Genomic DNA, 12004 nt, shown 5'->3' on the forward strand with positions numbered 1-12004 from the left:
CCCACCACCTTTCTGCTAAGGGGTAATTCTCAATCGGTGGAACGATTAATATCCGGTGCTAATTTCGCGTTTAGCCACTCTGATTGAGTCTCGCGAGCACACATCGCCCGTGGGCGATTAAGCGTGTTTCATTTAATGGATGGTAAATGGATAACAGGGAATGGATGTCGTTAATTCGAGGGATTTTTTTTTTTTTTCTTTTGGAACAAGAGAAATTGGAATTCGACGATGGAAATATCACAAGCGGTGGTCGGTTTGCCGGGGTTTATTTAATGGAACTGTAATAATATTGGAATTAAAGATCGGTTTAAAATTACGTGGTGGTAAATTTTGATACGTAAAAATGTAGGAATTGATGAGCATGTTATAATTGGAAGAGGATTATTTGAAAAGAGAATAAGAGAATGAATGTTTGTAACAGCTTCCTTTCGAAGATGGCAAAAACTGCCAGCAAAGGGGAGAACAAAAATTTACATTCTCTCTACAAACCTTTAACAGTGAATCAATTATCGGTGGAAAAATTCCAACGAAAAAAAAGGGGTCCAGCGAGGTTAAGGCATGGCCGCCATTATCAACCGATAAGTGCAGGTTAGAGCAAGTTCACGAAACTGTTCCTGCCTTTGCATATCCGTTGTTTCGGTTGCTTAATTGAGGGCCAACTCGAGTAATTACTCCTTCTCCCGAACGATTATAAAGCAATCATCGACAAGGATCGACGCTTCCGTGGAAACGAACGATTTGTCTCTCTCTCTCTTTCCCCGTACCTCCTCCTTGAATTATTGAAATTTTGGAGGAGGATGTTGGGGGAAGGCGATAAATCGTCGTTTCTTTCCAAAATTTTTGAGAGAGAGAGAGAGAGAGAGAGAGAAAGAAATGAATAAATAAACGTTTAAGAAAACCATCGCGTACGAACATAACAAAGGCTGTCTGGTCATAAAATGAAACGCACACAATTTGTCGTGAAGAGATGATATAATTTATTTTTCGCTATATTTCGTTTTTAGAACACGAACTGAATCATCCGTATTACCGTACAATCCTACGCCTTTTTTTATTTTTTATTTTTTATTTTTTTTTGCACGTCGAGTAAAATCACAATTCTTCTTATGTACAACATTATTTACAAAAGAACACCGGGACCGGTCGGGCGTGGGGCCCGATCGTTCACCGAGGAATCACACCAGATCCATCCAAACGTGTGTACATGTGTGTGCATGTGTGTGTATGTGTGTGTTTGCGCTCCCAATGGCGATTCGAATCGGCCTCTGTTCACCCCCGGGCGATCGAACGAACCAACGATCCCGATCGATACGCTCGATCCCGGGGGGATTAGGGAGTGCGCGGGTAGGGAGTTCGAGTACGAATGAAAAAAGAAAAAAAAAGAGAGAGAGAAAGAGAGAGAGAGAGAGAGAAGAAAAGGAAAGAAGAAAACGATGATTTCTCGGGAACGATCGTTTCTCGGAGGAGGGGTGGGGGTGGGGGGGCGTCACGCTCGCCCCGTCGCGCGAACTATAATCGATAATTAATAATTTAAATTCATCAGTACATCGTCATACATCGATTTCAATACAGGGGGAGGAGGGAGAGGGGGGGAGGGGGAAATACTGGTCGCTCGTGGGACAACGACGAGTTGAATACAATTCGCAAGTACAAGAGTTTTACAAGTTTTTCTCCTCTTCTTCTTCTTCTTCTTCTTCTTCTTCTTCGATTTCTAAAAAGAGGGGGGGGGGGAAGAAGGGGGTTTACGAAGTTTGGCACTCTCATGTTTTCCTTTCTTTTTTTTTTCTTTTTGTTTTTTTTCCTTTCTCTCTTCTTCATCGCTCGCTTCGTCAGCGGTCCGCGCACACTGAAATTGCGCGAAGATCGATTTCTAAGTTTTATGAATTCGTTTGCGATGCATCGTTTAGATTGATTTCTCGAGAGACGAGAAAAATAGGCAGAATAAAGTTTGTTGATAATCTTCGATTCGATCTATTGTATCGTGCGATGTCAGTGAAAATTTCCATCCAATACGATTTCTTTCTTTTCTTTCTTTCGTCTCGATTACCGAGTGTTGGGTTTATTTGAAAACTAATCGATTTCACGAAACGTAGAAATTGAAACGCGTATCCATATTTCAGTGTGCGTAGGTCGCGCCAATCGCGTGTCCACGCATCATCAACAAGCACTCGTATTCCTCTTATTCCTTTCTCTCCGCATAATCCTCTCTACGTAATCATCACGATCCTCGACTTCCTCCAAAAGCGATCAAACGCGCTTCTCGAATTATTTACATTACAGATACACGCGCGCACACTCGCTCACATACACGCAACACGCATACGCAAATACCACGTCCTTCCGTTTCGATCCTTTCAACAACGAAACGCAAGACGCCTGATCCGCCACGGATCACAGTCTACGATTCTTCTCGATATTTATTTATTTATTTATTTATTTATTTATTTATTTATTTATATGTACACGAGCAGGTTGTGCTCCGCCATCGGAAATTTTTATGGCAAGAACGCGCGTGAACGCGATATATTAATAACCATTAGAGGAGGATTGGAAACCCGGCTGATCCGTTCGATCCGTTTTCCATTAGAAATATTCCTGAGAGGAATATCCTCGAAATATATTCCCAAGGAACATTCTCTCGCGTTTCTCTTCGAATCGATCGAGGAACTATGGTAAAAGAAAAACACCGGGAGAAATTAGATATCGCCGAGAGTAGCGCAATTCCATTCGTCGAGAAATGGTTGGAAAAAGTTCGAAAGATCGATCGAGTTTCTTCGAAACGTTTCAACGGGCTACGTTGCTCGAGCTTCCGCCGGAAACCGGTCCATTTGGCCTCGACTCTAAGGGGAAACAATGCCTCCATTAATCCAGCTTCCGCGCACGAAACTTGGAAACTTTGCGCGATTCCTCCTCCGATCGTCTGGAAAGTCTGGTCACGTTTTTTTTCTCTTCTTCTTCCCCCCCCCCCTCCTTTTTTTCTTCGAACACGAGTGAGCTATGTCAGTCTTGCCAACGCAGGGATGCCAACGCAGTCTTACGTCGTCGTCGGCTAGTGGAATTGCCGATCGGGATGGAGAAAAATCGGCAACTCCTCGATCGAACGATCGACGAGCCGTTTATCTTGAGCTCGTTCGTTGTTGCGGATCTTTGGAAACTCGCGCAATTCCTCGACAATTCCTTTGGATTGTCGCTGCTTCCGGTTCTTTCTTCCGTCACACTTAGCCTCTTCTGTCCGTCGCTTTCGTTCCGTTCCATCTTCCCTCGATGCGTGTTTTTGGAATTTCGACAATTCCAGAAGTCTCTGTCGAACTGTTCGAGCAGTCGTGCAACACTCACTTCCTAAGATTGTGACACACGCGCGATCTCACTGTCGACAATTTTTTTTTTTTTATACAATTTCTGGTCGATCGGCAGGAAATTTCTCGATTTCCATCGATAATTTTCGAGATTTCGCATTCACTCGCACTATCGTTCGCCAACTCCGGTCGAAGTTCTTTTATTTTTTCCTTTTTTCGTTCGTATCCCCGATCTTTTCGAATTCGAAAACTCTCTACACTTCACTGCGACGTTCTTTGGATGTTCACGTTAAAAAAAAGAAAAAAGGAAATTCTCCGGCAATTCCAAATCGCGATCCTTCCAAAAAAAATTCTCGATTTTGCCTCGTTAGTTAATACTAGTCTATCTTCTCCCAGATACATCGCGTTCCTTAGTTTCACACCCCCGCAATTCCAAACTTTTACACGGGCAATTCCATTATCGCACAGTACAAAGTCCAAAAGGTTCTTTCTTTTCTCTCCTTACGGGTCTTACGCGGCTTCTTGTGTCGATCATGATCGAACCACGGTTGCCACAAATTCGAGCAATCGTTCATCGTCGGTCAGACGCAATTCCTGGCACCTTAGTCCAGGCAGAGAACGTCTAGCTACGCCTCCGAGCCGCTAGAACACTCCTCCGCCTCCGGATCGATGTGCTCCTCTTCCTCCTCCTCCTCGTGGTGATAATCTCCGGTCTCCTGTTGCCATTTGCTCACGTGATGGGTGTTCTTATTGTTGGAATTGTTGTTCGTGTTCCCGCCCCCTCCACCGCCGCCGCCACCTCCGCCTCCACCGCCCCCAGACTGCTGCTGCGCTTTCGCCTCCTCCTCTTGTTGCATCCGCTTGTGCTTCGTCCGTCGGTTCTGGAACCATACCTTCACCTGCAACGATCAGAAATCGGTTTTCCCTCAGTTCGATTGCAGTTTTACGAATTACAAAACAAATTTAACAATCGAACAACAACGCCGAGTGTCAAAGTAAAATTGCTCGAGTGTCCCTAACATTCCACTGGCTTTTCCACTTGGAATTCCATCTTTCGAAAATTAACCGTGATATCGACGAAACGATTTTGGAAACGAGTTACGAAACACAGAATTACGATGAGATTTACGACAAATTTATTTTTCTCTCGAAAACGCGGAGAGCAGAAAAAAAGAGAAAAGAGAGAGGAAATAAGACAAAAATTATTCGAAGCGAGCAAATCACGTCCAAAGCGTGAATAATCGATCCGGCCAATCCAATTCCAACATTGGCAGGGGTTGTGCGACCCCACAGCCTCGGCAAATTAAGTGGCAACTAGTTATAATCCACCCCGGTGTATCAAGGAGCCACCCCTTAACGGGGTGTATCCGGTTACAATGGGCCGTGTCGTTGACGCGGAACCCCTTTCGCCAAGGGGGAAAAGAGAAAAAGGGATCCCGTGCATTGTCCCCGAATCGACTACGTTAGATACACATTGTCCTGTTCCTGCTTCCTGCTTCGGATGGAAGGGTTGAAAGGGCTCCCCATTTTCGAATTATCTACGCGTGAAATCGAGCATTGTCGACGATCGAAAGAGAGGGGGAAAGGGCGGAGGAGGGGATATGTTTGTCTAACATACGATCCAGCGTGGTTTTGACAAGACCCGGATTAACCCCTCGTCGAGGATCCAACGATTGTGCGTGGAGATCGCCCAACGATACGGCTTGCAAATGGAAATTGTCACGATGATGCAGTTTAGAGTGGAATTTGGGGCGAAAATAGGGGAAGCGAGGAACGAAACGGCTTTGGCCCGTGTTTGGGAATTTTTTTTTTCTTAATTGACCATTTAGACGGATACCTTTCCTTCAAAATTCAAGTTTCCAATTAAATATGAAAGACCGTCTCAAAATTCCAATTTTACCACCCAATTATTCACCCTATGAAAGCAAATGAGCTAGCTCCATCTCCCCGTCGCTCTCTCGTCCCTTTACTTATCTCAAACTTAAAATTGCAGAATAAATCTTAACCCCTTTTTTCCCAATTTTCTCAATTCTCAAATTTCTAAGAAGATTTCTCAGAAAAAATTATACATATATATATATATATTCGAGGGGAAAAGAATCCGCGCATAAATCGTCCAAGCATTGTTCGCAACATCTTTTATACGATTTTTACGAACCGCTACACCCCCGGCAAAGCAGCAGCGTCGTCGATGAAGCGACGATGACTGGGGGAGGGGGAGTGGTGGAGGGATAGCCAGGTTAAACCGGGTGTAAATCGAGCCGCCGTAAGGGGTCGGGGGTGGGGTCTGGAAAGAGGAGAAACGTTGGAGCTGATCCTGGGGAATAGGGGGGCCACGTAGAAAGGGGTGGCCGGGGTGTTTCCGCGCGCGTGAAGATCCGCCAATCGGGTTTCAGGAGCGGCCGTGGTCGCCACGGCAACGCCTCGGGGACGCCTCGGGGTGATTACGAAATGGGGGGTGGCTCGATTAAACGTACGACACACCGAGGAGGGTGTCCTGCAGGAGGGTGAGGGGACGGGCCGCGATTCTCTATTTGCCCTCTTAATCATCCGTTAAGTGCCACAATCCTCGAAACGTTCCCCCGGGTGCTTGCGTGGAAGGAGAGGTGGAATTAGAAGCTCCTGCGTCTGTGTACGCGAAATTCTCCTCCTTCGCCCCTTCCTTACTGTCTTACACGCCCGTTAATTTCCTCCGGCTAATCGTTCGCTTTACTCGAGTTGGAGGGGGGATGGATCGAGATGGTGCTTTCGGAAAAATTGAATCGACGTGCTATTATTGTTATTATTACCGATGTTAAACGGATAAAATTTCCAGTTTATTGAACAGACAACACGAGCTACCGGTACAATAAACCGATTGGAGGGACACAAATTACTAGTAGAAAAAAAAGAAGGAAAATAAAAAGAGAGAAAAGTGTGCACTCTGAAGGAATCGAGCGGATTGGATCTGGACAACCGATCGAACAACACGAGGCCATCCCTCGATCGAATTACCACGCGGATTACGGCTAATAACAATCCTGGGAGGATCGGCCGGTTGGATAACGAAGCCGAGTGTGTGCGCGCTTTAACGTACGTGCGCGAGGGAGAAGCGTAATTGAAGCTGCTCCCGGGACGCTGCGCTAAGTGACAGGTGAACACCTTATACGCGAAAAGGGATAAAAGTGGATATGGCGCGCCTACTCCTCTATGGGGAAGAGGACGGGAGAAGGGCGACGCAGGTGTGCGAGGACGTGCGAGTCGGAGTGGAGGCTGGTTCGTGGAACGTCTTCCACGTCTCCTTGAAAGGAGTCGCGAGGCACCGACTGTCTTACCATATTTGCGTTTCGGAAATTTCGCTGATTGATGGCGACCAACCGCATGGGCGTAATTGGCGTCCCGCGGATCTTAGGTGGCGAGAACATGGCGATTGGGCGGTGACTGGGGTTCAGGGAGGAACGGAGAGAGGAGGTGCTCGTCCTTCTTTCACGCGTCGTGGTGCTTCAGGTCGAGTATATTTTTTAGGTTTATTTTTTTTTTTTTTTGGTTCGTTGGTTGGAGGTTTAGGAGTAGGTAAAGGTTTCAGAGTGAGAGAATTTTATGTTATTTGGACTGCTTTTTGGATTTTTCTTTTTTTCCTTTTATTTTGAGAATGGGTTAAAGGTTCGAAGAGGTTTCGATTGGTTCTTTGTTTCGGGATTATTTTGAATCGTTCGTTGAGTTTCTTCCTTTTTGAAATTTTTTAGCTAGTCGAATTTTTGGAAAAGATAAAGGTTTAAGAATTTTAAATTATCGATTGTTTTTTGAATTTTTAATTTGGTTTCTTGAGATTTGAATATTTTTTTGTTTTTGAGATAAAGAGTGGATAAAGAGATTCGAATAAATTGGAATCTAATTTTGAACGAAAATTTTAATAAATTTTTGGATTTTAGATTTACAATTTATAGTTAAATCAATTTGTAGACTAAATTGGAGATTGATTTGGATCTTATTCGTCAAACTGTTGGAATATCTAATTTTTTGGCAATTAAAATCGAAATATCTAAATTTTTGATCAAGTGCTTTAAATGAATTAATTTTTATATTTTTAGATGATTTTGTAATTTCGATTTTTTTTTTTTGATACGATATAAAATTTTTACGCGATAAGATGAACGTGATAATAGCCTTTTCGAAGAAAATTGAGTAAGTAGTTTTAAATTGGAGTGTCACGGAAGATGGTAATCACGGTTTCGATTAAACCCATCTGATAATTGGTATTCTAATTACGTCCATATCCACGTCGATCTCGTTATAAAACGATGATGGTCGTCGTCAGATGGTCGTGCGAAAAAAAAGGAGGAAGGGGGAGGGGAGGGAGGGAGGAAGAGAGGGGGAGGGGAAGAGAAGAAGAATATGGGAGAATCGAAGGTTTCGAGGTCTAATCTATCAGAGTCCTTTACGTCCGCTGTTAAATATAATTATCGACTCTTTTTACTATCCACCTTGGAAATTGGATGTTCCTTAATGGAAATTAATATCTACTGTGATTGCCATTCCCCATTTTCTCCTCGTCACGGCACGGAAACGCAATCCTCGCCATCCTTTTATTATAATTAAAACTTGACACTTTGAAGGAATTTACAGAACGAAGCCCCAATGAATTCAATGAGAATGTATCAACACTTTGTGAAAGTTTAAAGTAAAATCTTATTATCTTTCAAACAATTACGAGAAATTGGTATTTTATTAACAATCATGGAAGTAGTTTAAATCTTACACCTACTTTCTAGAATTTGAAATAAAAAAAATTATAAAATTTTAATTTTTCTCCCCAGCCGTAGAGAGAGGACAAGCTTGAAAAGACTTTCGTCTCGTTGAATGAAATAAATTACATACACGCATCCAAACTAACTAATTTCACTTCCTTCAAGCCGCATCAAACTACATACTGCACACATCTAAACCAATCGAATTGATTCAAAATCAAATTCAAAAGAAAAAAAAAAAGAAAGAAAGGAAAACATCGTTTACTTGCGTTATTATTAATTTGTTCAAAACCTACTCCCTCGTTTGATATTTAATAAAAAAAAAAAATTACGCTCGAATCCCTCTTCCCTTCCCTTCCCCCAATTTCCTGAAACCGGAAATCGGCCCAGACTCGCCAGTTAAATATATTCAAATCGATCCCGCCCCCCTCCAACGTTTCCACCCGAAAATATCCATTTCCAAACCCCCGAAAAAAATGCTCTTTCCCGATCGAGAAACGAGAGGTGGATTAAACGGGGGGGGATGGCGAAAGAAAAAACAGACGTGTCGTTTTTCCCCGGCCGAATCAAATCCGCGCGGGGCCAATGGCTGCTGCCCACGCCGGTAATCCCCTAGGGACTGGCCAGTCACGCTCGAAACATTATTTTTAATCCCCCCGTCGATCCGACGCGTCGCGACGATCCACGCCCCGCCGATCGCGCGCCACGGCTAAATAAACCCTGCGATATTATTTTTCAATTGTCGCCAAGCGCGAGTGTTTTGTCAGGGCGAAATTGAGCGTGATCTCGCCCCCCCTCCAGGGGGAGGGGGAGGTGGGAATTTCGCCCAGGGATGCGCCCTTCATCCGCGCGTTATCTTCTCCTTTTTCCTCTTTTTCTTCTCCCTCATTCGGCCGACGAAAAGAGGCGTACAATCGTGTTATATTTTGGCAGGATCCTTACTTGTCGGGTCTCCAGTGTTTCGAGGATGGAATCGAGGAAGAGGAGTCGAGGAATTGGAAAGTTGGAGTCGTTCAAACGTTTTTTTTCATTCAGAGTATATTTTAAAATTTATATATCATTTACAAGGAAGAATAATCTAAAGGATAATTCTAAATCTGATTAATAACGTTTGAATCTTTATTATGGAAAGATGGAAATTAAACGTGGCGCGATTACGATGTGAGGTTAGGTTCGAATCGAAACGAAATCGGCGGCCATATTGGCGAAGCAGGGCTGCCAATTTCATCGAACGCGCGCGCACACACGTACGTACACTCTTCGCAGTGTATTTACTAACGGTCGAGGATTTTTTCCGGCCGGATTTCCAGCAGGATTAAAAAAGGGAATGATATTTTGTTAACGGAATGGGAAGCGTCACGTTTCGAAAGAGTGTCGCGACACCTGCGTGGATTAACCAGGTTGCGACGCGTGGAGACATCGAATCAATGTATGGAAAGATTGATCAAATACGGATCCTTCGGGTTTGGACAATAGCGTACGTCAAACAGTAATCATTGTTTCATCCCTTTTTCCCGTTTGCGTTGAAAGAAAAAGAGAAAATACTGGACGAAGGTTATAAATTGTTTCATATCACTTGTATTTTATTGCTTCTCCGATATTCTTAAAACAGAAGCATTCGTAATTTTCGTTACAAAACAAGAGACGTACATTTTCGCTTGCTCTCAAAACTTGACTTGATCTTCGACTTCAATTGCTTCCTTCTCTCTTCACACTACGCGAAAGAAAATACGAATATCGCGAAAAATATCGCGCCTAGGTGGATCCGAAAATAGAATAGAAGACGAACAGAAATCTTCTTTTTTCGTCCAAATTAATTCGAATCGAGGAGCGAAATAATTCCTCGCCACGGAAAGAAGCAGGGAAAGAAACGTCCGAATTAAATTAAACGGGAGGGGGGGAGAAAAAAAGGGGAGAGCGACCAGTGCGTATATTTGTAACAAAGCTGTCAACATTCTCTAAACAGAGTGTTAGTCGAGAAAGGCAAGCGGGATCCCAAAAGAAACACTTCCATCCCGGGTCTGGTCGAGCTCAAGTCCCCTAAAGTGTAACGATTTCTTCGGCCGATCTCGGGGATCGGTTCCTGCGCGAGCCGAGGCCGACAGTATGCGCACAAACTCGACGACACACGACAGTGACATGCCGGAATCGTGACGAGAAAACCAAACGCCTCTCTCCCCTCCCTCCCTCTCTCCCCTCCCCCTCCCTCGCGCACGAAGGGGGATGGGGAAGAGAGCAAGGAAAGAGGAATCGGTTCGCCTCGCCACTGCCACCGCGCCTATCGTTTACGCCGATCGTTCGGATCGGGAATATCGTCTCGCTTCCTTCTCGCAAGGAAGGGTCCTTTGAGGAGAGCCGATCGTTTGGAGCGAATTCGAGAATTTCCCTCTCCGCTAGCAGTTTTATTTTATCTTTCTCTCCTTCCTTTCTTTTTTCGAAATTATGTTGGAATGCTTGGCAGGGAATTGGAAATCGGTGATAAGCAGTATGAGGTATTGCGAGGGAAATATTGAGGAAAATTTTCGAATTCTTTTTTAAATTAACGTGGAAATGGAATTTAGAACAGGTGGAATTGGTGTGAATAAGAAATAAGAAGAAAAATTCTTTATAAAATGAAGTTATAGATGAAAGAAAAATTAAGAATTGAAAAATTAAGATTGTTTTGTTGATACTTGAATTTGGGGAATGAAATTTTGAATACACAAATGGAATTGAAGGATGATTTTAAATTTCTTATCGAAGAATTTGATTCTCTTTTATTTCTCTGAAAATTTCTCCAAGTGATAAAATTTTAACTAACAAAATCAAAAATTGCCCAAATCTTGTCACCTCACGAAATAACACTTGATTCGAATTCAAAATCCTTCAAATTCGTCAAATCGACAAGATTCAAAAAAAAAAAAAAAAGAGAGATATTCCAGATTCATTAATTCTTCCCTTGAAACAAGGCCTAATTAACATCGTCGCAAAATTCTTCCCTTCAACAGCCGCCATGAAGCAAACTATCATGCAGCTTAATTGAAACGATTATTCTTTTCCTATCGCGTATATATTACACCAAGGATACGTGTCAACGATCGCGAAAGGAAGACAAGGAGGGAAAGAGAGAAGATTCTTCACGCAAATTTCGCCGTTTTAATTACCCATTGTTCGTGGCTCCCTCTCTCGAAACAGGCGTTGCTCGCCAAGCGTAGAAACAAGACAGGCACCCCCTTATTTCCCATCTAGTTAGCATAATATCGTTTTCACGAGTTTAAACGATAAGAGGGTCGTAAATGTGTAACGCTTATGGAGAAGCCTTGATATGTATAGCGTACACTCGATGATTGGATAATGCCATGATAAATGCGTTTGCTCGATTACTTGAGCTCGTAAGCTCAAATTGTTTTGAGCTCGAATGATTAAATTTTCGGGGATAAGTTAAAATTTCTGAACTTCACAACTTGACGAACAAAGTTGGAGAAAGGATGAGAGAAAGAGGAAACGAGAGATAAAAAAAAAAGGAAAAAGAAGAATGGAAAGAATTGGATTTTAAGAGGAAAATGTATATGCAGATACAATGTGGATTTACTTTGAAAAATTTGCTTTTTTTTTATGATGGAAGAAAAGCGGTGAAATAGATGGAAAGAGAAATTTGATTAGAAGGAAGGAGAAAGGAAATTATGGACAGAGTTAAACCTTAATAGAGTTAACTCTTTCTTCTTCTTCTTCTTATTCTAAAGAGGATTAAAAAATTAATTCAGTTTAATTTTTCTTTACGCCAAAAGAAACCTCTTTTCTAATTTATATTATTTCCGTAGAGAATATCAATTCCATTCCCAAATATTCTTCCCCCAAATCCATCCTAATCCTAAATTTCACAACGTGACTCGATAAATAATTAACTTTAACCAAAAATCATTCCATAAACTGGAAGAAAATCGAAGCAAGGAAACATTGCTCGATATTGTTATCTGTGCACGTTTAAAGGGCACAAAATAC

At 42.7% G+C, this 12004-nt stretch overlaps 1 protein-coding gene across 6 annotated transcripts in view; it reads right to left on the bottom strand.

The window, feature by feature from the left end:
* The window catches only part of LOC107997938 (homeotic protein empty spiracles-like), an 86477-nt gene that overhangs the window by 39683 nt on the left and 34790 nt on the right, over positions 1-12004 (bottom strand). Inside the window, exon 3 of one of the 6 annotated variants that reach the window (XM_062085598.1) lies at positions 954-4195. The exons of the other annotated variants lie outside the window; for them this stretch is intronic. Coding sequence (XP_061941582.1) covers positions 3923-4195 — 273 coding nt within the window. The 3' untranslated portion in view covers positions 954-3922. Of the gene's footprint in view, positions 1-953; positions 4196-12004 lie in introns of those variants that run through there. 6 annotated transcript variants of the gene reach the window in all.

The sequence above is a fragment of the Apis cerana genome, linkage group LG15 (assembly GCF_029169275.1).
Source record: "Apis cerana isolate GH-2021 linkage group LG15, AcerK_1.0, whole genome shotgun sequence".
Taxonomy (NCBI): Eukaryota; Metazoa; Arthropoda; class Insecta; order Hymenoptera; family Apidae; genus Apis; species Apis cerana.